Raw genomic sequence first — 21801 nt, forward strand, 5'->3', positions numbered from 1 at the left:
TTAATAAAAATTGCAGGGTGGCTTGTTAATCTAACAATAATATATTAACACCTGCTATTGTTCCATCCAGTCAATTAATTACAATTGTATCAGAAATGCCTTTTTGCATGGTATTAGAAACACTGAGTTTTTTTTCCCTCCAGTCACAATTGATAGCTCACATTTCATTTCAATTCTTCAAGGTGCTTTCTTTCAAATGTTGAGTACTTATGTTAATTTTAGGATTGTAGGATAGTATATTTTTAAATTATAGAATGATAGCTCAAGGAAATATACTTGTGAAGGGTTGATTTCTCTTGAGTCTTGAAAATACATGTAAAAGCCATATGTTGTAATGAATAAAAATTGTTTCCATATGATGGTCAACTAAAACAAAATCTGAAGATGATACATAGCTATCATGCAGCATTTTGGAGAATGGATAAGGAGATAGCAAAGGGACAGAGATATAAAATGAGACTAAAGGTACATAGAGGCAATCTTCAACTTTTTCCTGCAATGAACTCTGGGTGTCCATGGGTGGGCAGGTCAGAAACAGGATGTGGTCAATACAAATAAATCTTGCATGTTCCGTTACAGAACCATTGGACACAGTGTATTGAAATTTACATAGGTATAAAAATGATCTTCGGGCTTCCCTGGTGGCGCAGTGGTTGAGAGTCCGCCTGCCGATGCAGGGGACACGGGTTCGTGCCCCGATCCGGGAAGATCCCACATGCCGGGGAGTGGCTGGTCCCGTGAGCCATGGCCGCTGAGCCTGCGCGTCCGAAGCCTGTGCTCCGCAACGGGAGAGGCCACAACAGTGAGAGGCCCGCGTACCGCAAAAAAAAAAAAAAAAAGATCTTCCCGTTCCTATCCAATCATACATGTCATCCTTAATGACACCCCTCCCCTATACACTCCACAACCGTTAGATACCAGCTACTAAATAACTAGAATGTGGCCTTTTGTTGGTGGTAAGGGTATCTCCCCTTGCAGGAGATGTGGGCTGAAGTTGATATAAGAATGTGGGAGAAAAAAGTGAGGCTTTTCTCTTTGACTCAGTGCATGACATATATAGCTGCATACCCTACTGGACAGAGCAGAGGCACGGAACTCTTAGTGCCCTGCTATGATACAATAGGAAAATCATATTACTGTGTTTCCTGAAGACCTGAAGGCCCTGGGAGGCATTAGCAAGCTCTGCAGCCATCCTGTGAAGAGCCTCTTATTGAAGGGAACACTGATCATTTGAATCTCAAAGACTTTCATCTAAGAAATTGAGTATACTTAATAAACAACAGATGTATTGCATTTATTTTTATTTTTATGTCCCGTGTCTTTCATTCACATGTGGAAAATGCATTACAGTTTGAACAGCTGGCCTATTTGTGGATGGAGAGACAAAAGTCAGGTGGAAACTATAGTCGACACAGAGCTCAAACTGAAAAGCACGTTGTTCTGTGTGTCAGCTCACTGAAGATTGACTTACTCATGGACTTTTTGAATGAATTCTATGCTCATCCAAGACTCCAGGTACCTTTAAACAGATCATACCTACTAACATTGTCAAGGTCAGTTAATCATAGTACAGCCTGTGTTCTGGAGGATTTTTATTTATACACTCAAATTTAGAATGAGAAAATGAAGAACTACAAATATAACCAGGAACATAGAAAAAAATGCTGGAGGAATACACAGTATGTTAAGTTTCCTTCTGTATCTATACTGAAAGACAGATGGAATTATGTTACTGCTATAAAGAAAGGTTTCCTCTGATTAAAATGATTGCTTTTTTCTCCCTTGGGTAATGCATAAATGATATTTTTATGAAACAGTGAAATTTAACATAAAATATAATAAAACAATGAAAGAATCATTGCAATATCATCTGCTCACTTGAATATTTCAGAATTTTATCAAGTGTTGCTGATAGAAATGTGGAAGTCTGGAAGTTCCATTTTTCCTTTTGTTTCCTGGAGTGAAACTAGGTCTTATTTATAGTAACAATAAGTGACCAAAATTTGGGAAATAACTTGCTGATTGAGATCATAAATTCAGAAAAATCTCTTCTTCTGTCTATGCAGACGAACTCCTCAGATACTTCTTCCACTTGCCATGGTTCTGGGTCATTGTAGACTTAGGTCATCTCCTTTGCTGCTCAAGGCACTTAATCTAGTCCAAACAGCAAAGAGCTACTTGAATTTCTTGTGTTTCCCCAATAAATTAGTGGCAAGAGTTTGGATAATCCTGAGGTCAAGACAGTGCTGAGTACATCAATTATCTCTCCCTTAAATAAAGAGCTTTTTTCTTGAATATTTTAGAGAACTTTTAAAATACTACTTTTTTGGATTCAAAAAAATCTAATTTAGAAGTGATACTTATATAATATATTCTTCTGTTTTTGCATAAATTATTTTTCCTTTTTTGCAGGAATTCCAAATTTAATGGTTAGGTTTTTTATTATTCATATTAAATAATTTCAGATGCTTATTATAACCCACAAAGAAAATCTATTTTGGGGAAAATTCGATCCTTCCAGATTTTGATCCCTAGTAATTTATTTTGTCTAATATCAATATGGAGAATTCTTAGAACTCCAAAAATTCCTACTAGATATATTATAAGGTGATAAAATGGTGAGTGTTTACCAGAGAATTTGAATTCTTATAGATAAATTATTTTAAATTCTTATAGATTTTAAATTCTTACAGATTGTTTTTTATTTTCTCCAAAAGACCATTATTTTGAAATATTTTGATCTCAGACTTTTAAATTTAAGTTACTTTGTCAGTATTATCAATATTTTTGTGAATCTTTTTCCATTCAGATATTCATCAGAATATTTTCAATATTATCAGTTCATAATAATATTACCAAATGATACAAATCACCATCACAGTTTTTATTCTAAAAGTAACAATTCGAAGTATGAGTTGATCCTTAGGACTTCTGGCTGGTATGCAATTTATCTTTTAGAATCAGCCTGAAGTCGTAACTGAAAACTTCGTAGACTGGAAATGTGTGCTGAGTATAAGCACCGATTACCTTCCCTTCCTGGTACTAATAAAATTGAAAAAGATCAGGATGAATATATTGATTTATGAGATTTTTATATGTCTGTTATGTTTAGTACTGAATCATTTTATTTAACGCTGGGTTTTAAATGCAAACTTTTATTTGTTATAAGAGTTAATTTCTACTTTATCATATTTTGAAATGTTCTTAGATATTCTATTTACCTACGTAGTATAAAACAAAGCATTATTGTCTCTAACCCATGGCCCCCTTTGTTTTGAGTAGGATTATTATGTGGTGATTTTGTGTCCTACTGAAATGGATGTGCAGGTCCGAAGGGTCCTACAGATTCCGATGTGGTCACAAAGAGTCATCTACCTTCAAGGTTCAGCCCTTAAAGATCAGGATCTGTTGCGAGCAAAGTGAGTATATCTCTTCAATATTTTCCATCTTGTACTGTTTTAATATCTTTTCTCTCCTCCAAATTTTAGCAGTTTTCAGTGTTGCAAGGTGTGTTTTTGAATACAGGCTTTTGCTTTCATCCCACTGCTGGTCAAATCGGAAGGTTAAAAATATAAAATCCGCGTATTTGCTCCTCTTTCTCAGGGCAGGGATGTTTGGCAGACGGTGTCCACACAACACGGTGAGAAGTGTGGTGTCACGTAATTATCTCAGGCTTCTGGGAGGTGAGCTGAGTTATCCAGACTCAAGGAGAGTCATCTCCAAATCCCTGGATACTGTTTTTATTCCCAGATAAAAATCTTGGGCTAAACATTGTGTGAGATGCCAAAGCAGTTCGTGTCAGGGTTTAAATTTAAGGAGCTTGTATCATATACGGGTCGGGTAACACTTGTGTTGCCCGGTGGTGTCTGAGATGAAAGAGTCCTTGGGAACTGGAAGAATCAGAAAGGTGACAGGGGTCTTAGTTTCTCTCTTCTTGTTGTGTAGGTGCCAGCCCACCAAGCTTAAAGGTGACATAGTCTTACACATTTGTCACAGGTCATGAGGGTCATTTCATGGGGGCAGAGTGAGAGAACGGTTGGTTAGGCTGTAGACACTGGGGAATCTGGGCATCTGCAAAACAGCATCCTTAGTTTCAGAAGCCAGAAGAGATCCTTAGCACAAGTAGCTTTGCTCAATGTTTTCTCTTGTTTTACAAGTTTTAAACATATCTTCATGTTTATCCTTGAGTTGTCCTACAAACTCTTTTAGGTTTAAAAGTATCTTCCCTCAATTTCATAACATAACTGTTTTTTTCTTTGTTGTTGTTTTGGTTTTTTTCCAGATCGCTTGAGTATGTGTGTTAGTGTGTGTGTACTGGTGCATGTTCTACATGTGTTTGTGTATGTTCTGTGTTTCTTCATGCATGTTCTCTGTGTGTTTGTGTGTGTATGGGGGAGGGGGTGTGTGGGTGATGGAAAAGAACAGAAGAAAATTTCCAAACTCATTTTTGCTGCTTACTCCTGCAAAAGATGACTAGATAGCTCATAACAGGAACTCTGACATTAGTTTTGATTTATATATAATAGGTCAGTTTAACTGAGATTTTTCCAAAGATTTAATAACTTCTGAAACAAAAAAGTCAGTAGAAACTGTCAGGATATAATGAATGGTACATAATTGTAAAACTAAGCTTCTTTGAGAATATATTGGATGAGCCAAAAAGTGTCTTCAGTTTTTTAAGTAAAAATAAAAGACACATTTTTCATTTTCACCAAGAACTTTATTGAACAACGTATTCACCTTTTTGTTCCACTACCTTCTGCCATTTTTCAGGCAACTTCGTAATTCCATCTTCCCAAAACTTTTTATCTTTTTGAGCAAAGAACTGTTCCAGGTGCCTTTTACAGTCTTCCAGGAAACTCAAATTTTTTCCATAAGAGAATTTTTAAAGACTGAAATAAATGGAAATCCGAAGGGGCAATGTCTGGAATACGGCGGATGAATCATAACTTCCCAGCCAACCTGTAACAGTTTTTGCCTGGTCATCAAAGAAAGATGAGGTCTTGTGTTATCCTGATGGAAGGTTATACCTTTTATATTAACTAATTCTGGACGCTTTTCATCGAGTGCTGCTTTCAGTTGGTCTAATTGGGAGCAGTACTTGTTGGAATTAATTGTTTGGTTTTCTGGAAGGAGCTCATCATAGAAGATTCCCTTCCAATCACACCATATACACAGCATCACCTTCTTTGGATGAAGACCAGCCTTTGGTGTGGTTGGTGGTGCTTCATTTCACTTACCCCATGATCTCTTCCATTCCACATTGTTGTACAGTATCCACTTTTCTTTGCCCATCACAATTTGTTTTAAAAATGGAACATTTTCATTACGTCTCAGTAGAGAATCGCACGTGGAAACATGGTCAAGAAGGTTTTTTTCGCTGAACTTATGTGGAACCCAAACATCAAAGCGATTCGCATAACTAAGCTGGTGCAGATGATTTTCAACGCTTGATTTGGTTATGTCGGCTATCTCCCGCGTGGTATAATGTTGATTGTTCTCAGTTATTGTTTCAATTTGATCCTTATCAACTTCAACTGGTCTACCCGACTGTGGAGCATCGTCCAGCAAGAAATCTCCAGCACGAAACTTCGCAAACTTTTGACACGTTCAATCAGTCGCAGCACCTTCTCCATACTAGAGCCATCTTACCCAAAAGACTGAACGAAACTTTTGGCCCACCCAATATTAGTATTTGTTGTGGATTACATACTTCATATATGTTGTCACTATACATGACAGTTCTAGAATAAGTCAGATTCTCCCATTACCTCAAGTAAAACACAGGTGTTTGCTATTTGCTATCTATACTCATTATTTGGGAACCGTAAAGAAATAGTTGCTTAGACAGTAATATAACTTGGATCTTTATATTCATCTGCATAGGTAATCAATATGCTTAATTTATTATAATGAGTTAAGTTCTTCATATGGTAAGAATGAGTCATGCACATATTATGGTCAGTATGAATTTCTGTGATAAATGAAGTCTTTTGACTACCTAATAAATTAATCTAAGCCATTAGGATTGGCTGTTAGTATCTTAGCTCGATACTACCTAGGATTCACACACTCATTTAGTATTAATAGTGTTAATAATGGTTTCTTAGCAAAATCAGTCACATTTGCAAGAAGCATTCCTCCATAAGAATAAAAAAGAAAAGTGTGGATGAGTGAGAGGTAGCAGGGTGGTAATTCTCAAAAAGCTGAATTAAGAAAGAAGGCACCATTTCTATGTTCATTTCTTATCCTATGTCACATGAAGATTTGGGATTTAATGTTAACTAATACATTCTTCAGTACAATTCCCCATGCAAGAAACAAGGAGTAGGATTCTCCAAACCAGTTCCAAAGGTCAGTTGTATGAGTTTTGAATTGCTCTGTTGAAGATGACATTTAGAAAATGTTATACAATGCTCATAGTGTCTTAATAACCATGACTACTTCACATTTTTCCAAAACTGTTTGGTTTGGTCTAATTCCATGGATTTTTCATAGAAAATATTTCGGAGAAAAATTCTTTTATCATAATGAACCAGAAAGATAAATAATTCCTTATTTTGAAAATACACAGTTTTATGTTTTTAGAACATTACTTATCAAGCACTGAAGCGTAATTACTGTTTATCACTACATTTAAGAAATATAGAACTTTAGCATGAAAGGAAAGGTTTTCGAACAGTTGATGATTCATCTCCAGGAAATATAAATGTACGGTAGAGTTTGGCTTACAAATACTAAGCAGCTTTGTTTCCTCTCTCTTAGTTTTGTTGACATACTGAAGCCAAAATGTAATCCATCTAAACTAAAGGCTAATACAACTCCCTCAATTTACACAAAGTATATATATGAAAAAAATATACAATGATAAAAGAGAAAATAAAAGTTGACTTTTTTTAACTTCTGTCATTATAAGCTCTTGAGTTATATAGCCAATCTACAACAATTATTTTGTTTACAGTCAAATATAGTCACGATCCTAGAAATCCTACTTTCATTTAAACCTAAGGATGTCCGTAGTTTACACGTACTTTATATGCACTGGAATTCTATTTTGCAGATAATGCATAGATATACACAGATATGTCAGTGTGTGATTATCTTATTTTTCCATCTGCATTTAGGATGGATGATGCTGAGGCCTGTTTTATTCTGAGCAGCCGTTGTGAAGTAGATAGGACATCCTCTGTAAGTTTCTAAAATCTCTTTTTGTAAATTGTTCTTTTTTCCTTAGAAGATTTTTAATTTATTTATTTTTTAATCTGCCAACATTAAATACTGATGACCTTAAAAATTTTGCTACATGGAAGTGAATATCTCTAAACTATCTTGCCAAAATATAAGAATAGTTGCATCATTGACTGTATCAACGAAAGTATTCTTGAAGTAGTTATCACTAATCCTTGGGTTTTCAGTTGATCAAAATGAAATGAGTCATATATAAACAGAACTAGATCATTTTTAATTAAATATATCCTATGCGATGTGATTTTGTTCAAAAGATCTCAATTTCCTCAACTTAAAAACAAGGCAGATGGATCAGGCACTCTGCATAAAATCAGTTGGAGAGTTTCTAAAAAAATATGCATTTGTGAAAGTTCTATTCAGGATATGCAGGGTGGGAATTGGGAAGCTGTGTATTTTTAAAAGATCTCCAGGTGATTTTGAAGCACCTCCCAATTTGGAAATCTCTGGCTTATATGATCTCCATGATACATTTTTTAGGTCTAAAGTTCTATAAACTCACAATTAAATTAAATCTTACAATTTACCAAATTATAACTTCTATTTTTTAAATACATTTTAATTTTATTACTTTTAAAAAGTGCTTTATTATTCTATGTTGAGGATGTACTGTTAACTCCTGTGTTTCTAAGCCAGTAAGTTCATCGGTAGTCATACCTGTGGTACACAGACAGATGAGAACCTTGTTGGCTTCTGTAGTGATTGGGGAAAAGGCAAAATATGTCTGAGTCTTTTAGGGACATGATTTGCACTTTTCTGGAGCATCTAATAGGCGTGCTCTGGTACATTACTTTAGAATTGCAAGTCCTGAATGTGACAGGCTTTGTGTTGTTCTCACTCTAATTTAACTGAAATTTTTACTCATTTTTAAACCAACTTACTCATCCTTCATTTGAAGAGGACTATTATGTGTTGAATTGTGTCCCTCAAAAACTCGTGTGTTCCAAACCTCCAGTACCTCATAATGTGAACTTACTTGGCGATAAGGTCTTAATAGAGATAATCAACTTATAATGAGTTTATTAGAGTGGATCTTAGTCCCATATGAGCCGTGTCCTTGTAAAAAAGGGAAATGTGGTGACCGACAGATAACAGGGAGAATGCCACATGCACATTAAGACAGTATTCTCTAAGCCAGGAGAGAGGCCTGGGACACATACTCCCCTCACAGCCCTCAGGAGGAGCCAACCTTACCAACACCTTGATTTTGGACTCTGGCCTCCAGGACGATGAGACAATAAATTTTCGTTAAGCCACCCAGTTTGTGGTATTTTGTTATTGCAGCCCTAGCAAACTAATGTAAGGCCATAGACCAAACAAATGATTGCAAAGTTTGTAAAATATTTCTTTTTAAAAAATATATATTTTAAAATTCACTTGCTCCCCTCCTTCTCCACAGTTACTGTCTTAATTCAGACCAGATTCTCCTCGGTCCACTTACGCACTATTGCAATGGTTTCTTAATTGTTTCCACACATTGGATGCTCCAAACATATTTATTGAATAAGTGAACTGGAATTGAACATCCTCTACCTTATGTTTCTATAATTATTTAACTTATGTAATTGTGAATCTTGGGCCTCTCCAGTGGCAGCTTAGTTTCAGAAGACTTCCAGTCTTCCAGTATCTATGTAATAAGGGGAGTAAACATTAGGAAATAATTACCTAATGTCTTTTAGAGTACCCTTTACAAGGTGAATTTGGAAGCTTTCCATTAAACAGATGCATTCCATTTCCTCCTGATGCTCTAGAAAATTTGTAAGAAATGCATAAAAAGACTTCACTCATCAAGACAAAGGAGATGGTAGATGAGGAGACATTAATACAAGTTTGGAAGCTAGAAAGCAGATGGCTGGGTGGTAACTGACTTAACAGACAGAAGGAAGGTAACATTTAAGTTGAGAGAGGAAACAAATCAGAAGCAGGCTCTTTTCTGCAATGGAGCCTCAAAAGTTGCAGGAAATAGAGGCACCAGATGCCTCTGCAAGTAGGGTCTTACGTGGTACTAAATATATGAACAGTGATTAAAAGTCTGGAGGAGAAGCAGTTAGATTCCCTGAACCCCTCCACACATCTATGGCTGGTCCCTCTCCCCATCCTTGGAAAATAGGTTTACTGTTTGGCGAATTTGGCCAAAATAAACACTTTCTGGCTGCCCAGGAAGAAAGAGTGGGAAATTAGCCTGTGGCAGAGACTCCTGACCCACTGATGCCCCCTGGGAATGAAGCATTGGAAGCGAAATCCTCTGATTCTGTGCAGTTTCAGAGAAGGTCAGTGTGAGTTACTGAAGCAGTTGGGGGACAGGAGATGCAGGAGACTGTTTCCTCTGCCTACTTATGGTGGAGACAGCTCAGGTTACTGCGTGATCCAGATGGTGGGGTGGGGACCCTCCAGGAACACCCAGAAGGGCTCCCTTTGTATTGGGCTGGTTGGTGCAGCAAGACTGATTGGTAGACGCACATTAGGACTGGAAGCATTCTTAGCCAAGCGTGTGTGTGTGTGTGTGTGTGTACATAGGATGTGAAAATAAGCTTCCTGCATTCACTCAGGTCCCAAACAGCTTTTGAGTACTTCACTCCTACATATGTTCAAACAACAGTGATCACTAGACATTTAAGGAATTTCCTAACAAGAAAAAGAAGGAACCAAGTAACGGACATACAAAAAGCATATAGAAAAGAGGAATTAAGGGAAAACACAAATACCACCATAGAATTCTGGGAGAATAAATAAATTTCAAAATATGTAATAAATATCCTATTTTTAGTCATTTAGTAATTGAGAAGATGAGAAGAGTATACATATATAAAACAAGAATAGTAGGCTATAGAACAAGACAAATCAAAACAAAACAAGAACATTCAGTGAACCAAAAAGAGCTTCTGGAAATTAAATATAGGTAACAAATGAAAAATTAAATAAAATATTTAGAAGATAAATCTAAGGACATTGAAAGAATGAAGAGTAATAAAATGAACAATAAAACCAAATAATGGAAAAGGGGAGTCAAAACAAGAGAAAATGAAAGGAGTAGTCAGGAAGAAACAATATCCATATAGTAAGAATTTAAGGAACAAGGTCTAGAAAATGGGGGAAATTATTAGCAAAAATATAAAACAAAATAAAAAATTTTAAAAACCCCAGAAATTAAAACAAATTTCTCAGACTGAAGTTGTCAGATCGAGAGGGGCCACTTATTAGAGATTAATGACTAAAAAATGTTATGCTTGCCAGAGAAATTGAGATACGAGAAGGACCAAGAGGAAGAAAAGAATGAAAATGAAGAGAAGGTAAAGTAGAAGAAAACACTCAAAACCAAGGATGGAGAATTAGAATGTTTTCAGACTTAGCAGTAATACCAGAAGCCAGAAGACAGTGGGTCAAGGCTTTCAAAATTCTGAGGGAAAGTACTTTTCCACTTGGAATTCTGTATCCTGGCAAAACTTCAGTAATGTTGTGGTCCGAGCATGGGTTGGAAGAAGACTTTCCAGGCCGGAAGTATTTTAGAAAAGAGAGTTTATTGAGAAGAAAGAGCAGAGTTAGTGAGGGGCGCTGCAAATACAGTGGGCCAACTTCCTGATAGACCAGGGAGAGCCGACCTCCTTTATGGGCTAGTGGCCAACTTTTATAGCCTCAAGATAAAGAAAATTCCTGCTGGCAGGATGGCATTAGGTGATTGGTCAGGATGCTACAAGGTTACTACATGGTGATTCTTTTACCTAATATGGAGTTGGGGGGCTGTCCAGTTTAGATTAGGAGAGCGCATGGCAACAGTTGCTATGGGGGCTTGGTTAATTCCAGAATTTTTGTCCTGTGTCCTTGATGTAGGGCTCCACAAGTAAGAAGATAGAAAGATATTTACAGATATTAAAAAGTTGCAAAAATGCACAGTTTTCAGGAGGCTGCTGGGAGATGTGTTTTACCAAAACTAGGGAGTGAGTGAAGACAGAATACAACTCAGGGGAGGGAATGGGAATTCCCAAAGTTACGGTCAAAGCAGATTCTGGGACAAAAGCAAGAAGGGAGTGCAAGAAGGGAGGTCTGCCTCTGGAAAAAGATGAAATCAACGTTCCCTGATGTGGTTGAATATATGGAGAGGAAGTTTCCGCTTCTGGGCAGAAAACAAATAAAGAAATAATGGCTGAAATTATTGCAACTATGACAAAAATTATAAAACCACGGATTCATAAAACAAATCTGAAGTATGATTACTTAAAAGACTGCACTGGAACTTGTAATAATCAAATTTCTGAAAATCAATAAGATAAACTTATGTAGCTATAAGATGCATTACATACAGAGGAAAAAACAATTTTAATCAGAAGACAATGGGACAACTGTTTTAGAGTGCTTTGAACAATTGTCAATATACTATTTCATTTCTTGTAAAAATATCTCACAAAAAGGAAGCCATGATAAAAACATTTTTATACAAACAAAACCTATGAGCATTTATTGCCAGCAGACTACATTTTTTAAAAAGTTAAACTTCTTCAACAAAAAGAAATGATGTCTTCTGAGAACTTAGATTTATATGAAGAAATAAAGAGAGCAAAAATGGTAAATATGTAGGTAAATATAAATGACCTTAATTTTTAAAATATAAATTATTGTTTAAGGCAAAAAAAAAATAGTCGTGGAACTTGTAAGAAATGTAGAAGTGAAATTAATGGCAATAATATGACAAAGATTGGAAAGGGACGGTGGAAATATACTGTAATAAGATTCTTGCGCTTTACATATTATTTGAATGAAGAGTTTGATAGAGATTTATGTTATAAAACAGAATGACCATGATATCTAAGATAAAACAGAAGACAAAATGGTATACTAAAAATATTTACTTAATCTGAAAAAAGGCAGAAAAAGAACAAAAAACAAATAGGACAAGTAGAAAACAACAAGATAGTAAGCTTAAACTTAAACCATATCAATGACTCTGTGAATTATATGAATTGACTAAATTCAGTATTGAATGGTAGGGGTCTTCATACTGGATAAGTAAAAGAAAGACCAAATGAAGTACTATCCACAGAAATTTCACTCAAAAGGAAAATGTACAATTAGGTTAAAAGTAAGAGGATGGAAAAAGATACACTGTGTGCACACTAGTCATACAAAAGCTGGAATGGCCATATGAAATAGATAAAGAAGACCTCAAAGGCAGGAACTTTTAACAGAGATAAAGAGAAATATTTTATATTTATTAAAGGATTAATTCATGAAGAAGACATAACTCTCCTAAGTGTGTATGCACCTTATAATAAAATCTCAAAATTTATGAAGTATGAAACAACAGAACAGAAAGGAAACATAAAAAGGTGCAATTATTGTTAGAAATTTCAGTATTTCTCAGTCAATAGAACAAATAGAAAGAAAATCATTCAGGTTATTAAAAACTTGAACTCATTTTCATCAATTAGATCAACTGACATATGGAACATTACACTCAACTGCAGAATACACGTTCTTTTCTAGTGCATATGGAACATTCACAAAGATGGACCATGTGCTGGGCCATAAAAGCAATGACAGAAAAGATAAAAGAATTAAAAAACATGCAGAGTATGTTCTCTGATCATAATAGAATTTAATAAGAAACCAATACTAAAACTATAGCAGGAAAATACCCACATATTAAAAAATTAGATTATACATTTTTAACCCATGGGTAAAATATGAAATAACAAGGAGAATTAGAAATATTTTAATTGAATTGTGATGAAAAATGCAACATTTCAAAATTTGTAGGATGCAGCTCAAGTAGTGCCTAAAGAGGGATTCATAGTTTTAAATTCTTGTATTAGAAAAGAAGTTTAAAAATTGAATAGCAAAGAGGAAGTGGAGACAATTACAGTCTTTAGAAGTGCTTTCTGTAAGTGGGAGCAGAGAAATAAGGCAGCAACTGATGGGTAATATTTGCCCATTTGTTTAAGTGGGAAAATTTTTTTCCATTTCTTTTTTTTTTTAATTTATTTTTTATCGACGTATAGTTGAATTACAATGTTGTGTTCATTACTGCTGTACAGCAAAGTGATTCAGTTATACATATATATAGATTGTTTTTCATATTCTTTTCCATTATGGTTTATCACAGGATATTGAATACAGTTCCCTGTGCTCTACAGTAGGACCTTGTGGTTTATCCATCCTATACATAATAGTTTGCATCTGCTAATCCCAAACTCCCAATCCTTCCCTCTCCCACCCCCTTCCCCTTGGCAACCACCAATCTATTCTCTACGTCCCTGATTCTGTTTCTGTTTCACAGACAGATTCATTTGTGTCATATTTTTTATTCCTAAGTAGGAAAATTTTTAGCAAGTCTTATATGCTAAAGGAAGTGACCTACCAGAGAGAGTAAAATGAATGATGCAGGAGAAGGAAAATTGGAAGATTTTCCTTTGATAAATAAATGAGTAAAATGCTCATGTATTTTGAAAACTGGGAAGACAAGCTATATAGATCCAGAGACAAGTATATGGTCAAATATGATATGAGAGAGCTATGGAAGTCCTTCTCTTACCGTTTCTATGTTGGTTATTATTATTATTTATTTATTTATTTATTTTGGCGGTATGCTGGCCTCTCACTGTTGTGGCCTCTCCCGTTGCGGAGCACAGGCTACGGACACGCAGACTCAGCAGCCATGGCTCACGGGCCCAGTCGCTTCGCGGCATGTGGGATCTTCCCGGACCAGGGCATGAACCTGTGTCCCCTGCATCGGCAGGCAAACTCTCAACCACTGCGCCACCAGGGAAGCTCGGTTTTTATTATTATTATTATTTTTATAGCAGTTGAAATCGTCAGATGGTAGAGGTTTGAGGTGAGAGAAGAAGATATGAAATAGTTCTGTAAAACAGTGGGAGAGGGGATGGACTGGACAGATGTGGAATTCCTGGACAATACTCACCTCCTGGATGATATTATGGACTATGAATTTAAAGAAGGACCTATTTATCATCTATTTGTGTTTACGCCCAACCAACCGTTCTTTGTTCTTTGCAGTAGATGGATCGTTGGATTCATCAAGGTTGTAATTTTGCCTATAGAGTAGGCCTGGGTGAGGGAGGCAAGCAAACGGACTGTTTATACAAGGGTTTGGTTATTTTGGTGAAACGTTTAATGTAAGCTGATAAGAAGCAAAACGAAGATGAGGGTATAGAGGTAACAGGGAATGAAAATTGGTAGTGTCAATAGATTGAATTTGTTTATGATGTCAGACACTCATTGGAATCACCGTCCTAGACAGTGAGCTGGGAAGTAAGGGACAGTGAGAGGACGGAAGGAGGGTGTCTTATATTGTGGTATGTTTTCCAAGGTTCAGACACTTTACTTTTGAACATCTTGTTCACTCAATCTATCAGTAGATGTGCTCAATTTAAAGATTAGCTTCTAAATAGCCTTTCTTTGCAGTGGTGAAAGAATTTGATTTTCTTAGCTGAACTAGGCATATGAATTTTTACTTAAAGTGATCTGGTTCTGAAAAAACCAATAGCGTCTGCTTTTCTCTTTTAGCTTTTTTGGCACTACTGATTTTTAGACTTCTTGCTTCTTGGGAATAAAAAGAGACAAGAGGGCTTCCCTGGTGGCGCAGTGGTTGAGAGTCTGCCTGCCGATGCAGGGGACGTGGGTTCGTACCCCGGTCCGGGAAGATCCCACATGCCGCGGAGCGGCTGGACCCGTGAGCCATGGCCGCTGAGCCTGCGCGTCCAGAGCCTGTTCTCCACAACAGGAGAGGCCACAGCAGTGAGAGGCCCGCATACCGCAAAAAAAAAAAAAAAAAAAAGAGACAAGAAATACACAATAACACCCTCATTTATTAGCCATCACTAAATATCAGTTACAGGCTAGAGACTACTTATATATATTTATACATATTATGCATGTGATGTATTTCTCACGACAATCCTGCAAGGAAGTTCTTACTAGCTCCAATTGGTATATTAACAAACCAAGGCTCAGGTTAGCTATTTTATTTAATCTTCTAGGGATATAGGGTTAGTAGCTCACAGACCTTATATTTATACCCTACTCTGTGTCAAAGAAAAGCTGTACCAGACAGAGTTAAACAGGCAGGAAAGACTACTAAAGGCTGTTGCCTCGGGGAGAGAGATTGAACTCAACTCTTCTGAAGCAAAAGGCTGGAGGATTTTTACCCTCTGGGGTGAGCTAGTGGAAAAGTCCTGGGTTGGGGAGCTTGGTCAGTGTGATTAGGCCATCATTTGCTGACTGCTGTGTATGAAAGTCCAGCTGTCTTCTGGCCACAGAGACTGGAGATCAGGAAGATTTCACCTCTGAAGGTCACATTTCAAAGAGATGACCTCCAGGCCCTTGAGAAAGACTTTTCTCTCTTGTAAATCTGCTGAGAGGCTAGGAGAAGATTTACATCTCAAAGGCACAGAGAAAGAATTTATAATTGAAAGTTTTCTAAAGTAAATGCTCTAAGAAAAGGGAGGCAAGGGGCCTATAGTTTTGAAGAAACCTGTCAGAAAGTCAAGCCTGGGGAACTTTAAGGCCATCTTGGTCATCCAACTCCAAAGACTTGGTATTCTAAGTCTCAGAAAAAGTTGTATCTTAGACCATATGGTTAGCTTTCCCTTTTTTTTTAAATTAATTAATTTTATTAAAAATATTTTTTTTGCCGCGTTGGGTCTTCATTGCTGGACGCGGGCTTTCTCTCGTTGCGGTGAGCAGGGGCTACCCTTCGCTGCGGTGCGCGGGCTTCTCATTGCGGTGGCTTCTCTTGTTGCGGAGCACGGGCTCTAGGCGCGCGGGCTTCAGTAGTTGTGGCTCACGGGCTCTAGAGTGCAGGCTCAGTAGTTGTGGCTCATGGGCTTAGTTGCTCCACAGCATGTGGGATCTTCCGGGACCAGGGCTTGAGCCCATGTCCCCTGCATTGGCAGGCGGATTCTTAACCACTGCGCCACCAGGGAAGCCCTAGCTTTCCTCTTAAATGTCAAAGATTTTTTTTTTTTCTGATTATTACATGCATTTTGGAATATATGGGATCTTAGAGTAGAATGCAAATAATCATTGAGCGCTCAGACAGTAATTTCCCTAGATGACCCTTTCAGAGAGCGCGAGAAAAGAACTGAAATAAAATGTGTGCAATTGCAGGGGAAGAAAAATAATCTTCCCTTAACATTCTCTCAGTACCTTCCGTGGCTGAGAACCCCTGTAATAGAAGACTGCTTAAGGAGAGCAAAACAAACCGAAGCTTAGTAAACTCACGTGTACCTGGGCGATACCTAGGAAGACTGAGTAAAACTCCCCCAAAGGGTCCAAGCCACCACCTCAAATACTATCTTCAACTAAAGACAAAAGAAAGGAGCTGGGAGAGGGGAGGCTAGCTATGGGAGGTTATCAGGAAAGGTACCGTAAGGTTGTCATGCAGATTTAAGTCTGGTGCCTTCCTTACTGATATAGAGTTTCTTGTGATTTATAGTCATCCTTCCTGGTACAAAGAGAGAGATATCCTTAAAAATGGAGATTTCCCTTTTGAATATAAATTGCCCTTACAAAAGGATAAATTCTACTCTGATTTAAGAACTCCTCCTGTGTCTGCTTTTTCTCAAAAATAATCAGCTCAAAATAATCCTTATGCTAAAGAGGCGTATTTTGGTTAGCATATTCTGCTACCGTTCACAATTTAAACTTTTTTTTTTTTTAAGTTTGTTTTGTTTTAAGCAGATCCATTTGGGGCATTAAAACACTGTAATAGGGGCTTCCCTGGTGGCGCAGTGGTTGAGAGTCCACCTGCCATTGCAGGGGACACGGGTTCGTGCCCCGGTCCGGGAAGATCCCACATGCCGCGGAGCGGCTGGGGCCCGTGAGCCATGGCCGCTGAGCCTGTGCGTCTGGAGCCTGTGCTCCGCAACGGGAGGGGCCACAACAGTGAGAGGCCCGCGTACTGCAAAAAAACAAAACAAAACAACACTGTAGTACGTAATCATTCTATTATTTTATTCCCTAGTTAAACGTACCTTAAATTCTTTAGAGAAGTTTTGCAATTTTATTTTGCTTTTTATTCAATCTAATGGTTAACCTGTTCTCAAAAAGACCTTTCTTACCAATTCATAAAATCACAGAATTTTAAACTGTGGTTATTTGTGTTTTAATCTGTCCAGAAATACCTTTTGGTAAATTCTTGACAGATCATCACTGGACTTCAGTTACAGTCTGGAGTTGGATTTGGTGTTCAGGGTGGATTCCTCCAGAACCTGGGAGAGGATTTAAATAAGCCAGAGGCACTATGTAGGGCTTTGAATAAGTGGCTGGAACTCAGACCAACAAGCACTAGAAAACAGTATAGGATTTCAGCTCTGAGAAGCACAGTCCAAAATAGATTCTGTATAGGAAAGAGAAGGTAAACATGTGAACTGACTATAGTTGACTTGCTTCTCAGTCCCAAAATGTCCAGTAACATTCTAAGAATACGTTATATCTAGAAATTCAGACAGGCAGTCAGGTTTTTGCCAGTACATATCTGTGAGAATTAGTATACTCTCAGAAATCAAAGGTAGGATTACAATCCCTGAGAAGTCATTGTCAAGAGCAAGGGAGTACAAGTAATCTTAAAACTGGAATCCAAAATAATTTTTCAGTCTGTCAAAAAGCAAAATACAACCCAGTACATTTGAAGATCTAATTGGCTTTAATAGGTGATCCATGAATCAGGCAGCATCCCATCTAACAAGTAGAAGGGAGCTCTGAGGAGTGGTAGAAAATGGAAGGATTTTATAGAAAGGAGGATGGATCCAGGAAGTCATTACAAAAGAAAGAAAGGGATATTTGGGGCCAGGAGATCAGCAAGGGGTTTACCTTGCAGATTACCTCTTCTTCCTCTGGTGGGGTTGGAGAAGGGCCCACATGACATCTTACCTCACTGGTGCTGACCAGAAATTTCCAAACTGATTAAGATTACACTTCTGGTAAAGGTCAAAAATGCAGGTTAGGTATTAAATCTAAGGTTGGTATCATGGACTTTAGCACAAGTGATGCCATTTTGGGCCCGGGGTTTTTCTCTTTAGCAGGTCCCAGACATAATGTAAAAACTGTTCTGTTTAAACATGGCAGGGAGATAAAAGTATGCTAACAGCTCTATGAGTTTTGATACCAAGGTCCAGAATGCAAGACTAAAGCTTCTTTAATTATTCTTGCCTGTGGTGCAGATTATTTTTGAAGACCGAGTTACTGCTGAGCCTATAGGTGTTTGACTAAAACTAGATGGCCTGATCATTTGCTTTCTAATAGTTTCTTAGTCTAAAAGGCAGCAATGTATTTTAATGTTTTTGTATCTTAAGGGTTTTGGTTATATGTTTTGTTTTCAAGTATTTTATTTCAGAACATTCTGAATTACTTTTGTATTTATAATAAGTATATATCAAATTTGAAGCCTGCTTCTCCAAAGATATAAATTATAATTAACTACAATGAAATCTTGTAGTTTTTAAATTCAGTCATAAAGTTAGACCAACTAATTATAGATGATATATGTTATAGGTACTTTGTATCAGAATTGCATTTCATCCCTTACATTATAGATATCTATATATGTAATCTTACCTTATAATTTATGACAACCTAAATGTGAATAAAACAGATCTATATACTCAGGTGCTTTTGAGTCTAATCTAATGCAAACTCTTTACAAGCTTTTCTGTGTGTAAATTGTTCTCTGGGCAAGGATTATATTTAACCAGAATTTTTTATAAAACAACACATTTGAGTGTCTCTAGGAAAGATTTGTTATCCAGTCTGTGGCAAGACTTTTTACTCTCTCTTGTATAAATGTTTTGTCTTTGTTCAGTTGTCTATAAATATTTATTTTCAAATATTGTTTCATAATTCAGTTTTAATTTATAAATTAGTGTCATCTTACCAAAGTATCCAATAGATAAATTAGCAAAACATACTCAGAATGTAAAAAAATAAGTCTATCATTTCTAAGGGCTACAGATGTATTTTATAAATTGAAAATTGGGTTGAAAGTGACCTTTGACCTTTGACCAGACCAATGTCTTACCATTCTCTGGGTCACAGACTCTGTTTGAGACTGTAATGAAAATTACAAATTCTTATGGAGGAGAGGGAAACAATCCATGTATAAAATTTCACTTGAAATGTCTCAATTCCTTGATGGTCATTTGGAGTTCCATTAAAAAAAAATACCTGCAGTATATATAGTGATTTATTTTAGGTCCTTAACATGCCAACGATAATTTTTACATGCTTCAAATTATTAAAGTTGAATTTTATGAAGACATTTTAGTCAATTTGATTTTTAGGTGAACTGAATATAGGTGAAATGTTCTGTTTTCACAGTAGCAATGGACACTAGGGTGCCCTAAACATACCCTATGCTACCTTCCTTTATTATCATAGGTTGCTTATTCCAAAGTTGGTACAGTTGGCACTTTTACTTTTTGGTTAAAATTAAATAGAGTATCTTTTTTGAAGATTAGTTTGTCAGCAAGGAAAGTTAAAAAAATTAATATCGTCCTCTTCTTTTAGAAGAATGAATTAAAAATCTTGTTTCTGTTCCAATTTTATTACCTGTAGTAGGAAATATTTATTTTCTGTTCCTTATGTGAAATTTATGCCGTAGTGTACTGATCTTTTTCTCAATGCATCGCTCACAGGATCATAGATGTTGCTTATATCTTGGTAGGGCACTGTGCATGAATAAAATAAAGAAGGCTTCTGGGCCTTTACGATAGGTACTTCATCCCATCTATCTGCTGAACTGAAATATTTGCTAAATGCTTTCTATGTGTCTGCTGGTCTTTATATTATTTCACTGAATGCTCACAATATCCCTATGAAATAAATATTGTTTTTCTTATTCATCTGTGAAATACAAATGAAAGCTAGGTGCTAGGGTTGTGCTTAGGGTGAGTAAAATATAGACATGGCCCTTGACTTCATGGCACTCATAGTTTAGTGGGGATAAACTCGAAAAAAAATATGTGGGGTTAATGGTATGATCAGGCAGAGACAGAATACAGTGGGAACAAGTACCGTGGACTTCAGTCCGAAGAAAGGACTTCCTAGAGTGAATGACAAATGGTTCCAGGTAAATTGTTCCATGTGGGAAATCCTGGAGTCTCAGGAGGGGAGAATGCCTTCTCACTGGAATAAAGAGTCCAAAGGCTGGGGAAGTAGTTTGGGGACAGTTGAGTAAACGGTCTTGCACGTCTTGTTAAGAAGTTTGGACTTGATGCTGAGAGTAATGAAAGCCAATGTTTCAGGCATACAGCAAAGTGATTCAGTTATACATACATACATATATATGCACATATATGTATATACACATATACATATATATATTCTTTTTCAGATTCTTTTTCATTGTAGGTTATTACAAGATAATGAATATAGTTCTCTGTGCTATGCAGTAGGTCCTTGCTGTTTATCTAGCTTATATATAATAGTGTGTATATGTTAATCCCAAACTCCTAATTTCTCTCTCCCCTCCCCCTGCTATGCCCTTTGTTAACCATAAGTTTGTTTCCTATGTCTGTGAGTCTATTTCTGTTTTGTAAATAAGTTCATTTGTATGATACTTTTAGATTGCACCTATAAGTGACGTCATATGATATTTGTCTTTCTCTGTCTGACTTACTTCACTTAGTCTGATAATATCTAGGTCCATCCATGTTGCTTCAAATGGCATTATTTCATTCATTTTTATGGCTGAGTAATACTGTATTGTGTATATATATACCACATCTTTTTTTATTGAGGTATTTATTGATTCACAATGTTGTGTTAATTTCTGCTGTACAGCAAAGTGATTCAGTTACACATATATATATATACATTCTTTTTTATATTCTTTTCCATTATGGTTTATCACAGGATATAGAATATAGTTCCCTGTGCTATATATTGCTTTGTTTATCCATTCTATATATAGTAGTTTGCATCTGCTAACCCCAAATTCCCACTATATATATATATATATATATATATATATATATATATATATATATATACGTATACAGACTTGATGACATAGAGAATAGACTTGTGGTTATATATAAAAAATGCCCTATCTTCCTTATACATTCATCTGTCAGTGGACATTTAGGTTGCTTCCACACCTTGGCTTTTGTAAATAGTGCTGCTGCGAACTACAGACTCTCTTCCAGAGTGCCTGTGCCATCTTGCATTCCCACCAGCAATGAATGAGACTTCTACTGCTCCACAGCCTCACCAGTATTTGGTGTTGTCACTGTTTTAGATTTTAGTCATTCTAGTAGGTGTGTTGTGGTATTTCATTGTTGTTTTAACTTGCAATTCCTAACAACATAATATGTTGAGCATCTTTCCATATGCTTGTGTGTCATCTGTGCATGCTTTTGATGAGATGTCTGTTCAGATCTTTTGCCCATTTTTAAATTGTGTCGTTTGTTTTCTTGTTATTATCTACTTCATTTATCCTATCAGTAACTTTATATTTAAAATGCATCTCTTCTTAATAGCTCATAGTTGGGTCTTACTTCTTTTGTCCTTTTGATATTCTTTATGTTTCAGTATGTTTAGTCCATT

General features: G+C 36.5%; 1 protein-coding gene across 2 annotated transcripts in view; it reads left to right on the forward strand.

Annotated features, from left to right (window-relative positions):
- Positions 1-21801, forward strand: part of KCNT2 (potassium sodium-activated channel subfamily T member 2) — a 369346-nt gene that overhangs the window by 189757 nt on the left and 157788 nt on the right. For both annotated transcript variants that reach the window (XM_082654683.1, XM_082654684.1), the window contains exons 10-12: positions 1351-1515; positions 3283-3419; positions 7125-7188. In XM_082654683.1, coding sequence (XP_082510809.1) covers positions 1351-1515; positions 3283-3419; positions 7125-7188 — 366 coding nt within the window. The remainder of the gene's footprint in view (positions 1-1350; positions 1516-3282; positions 3420-7124; positions 7189-21801) is intronic.

This window comes from Grampus griseus, assembly GCF_964374135.1.
Source record: "Grampus griseus genome assembly, chromosome: 1".
Taxonomy (NCBI): Eukaryota; Metazoa; Chordata; class Mammalia; order Artiodactyla; family Delphinidae; genus Grampus; species Grampus griseus.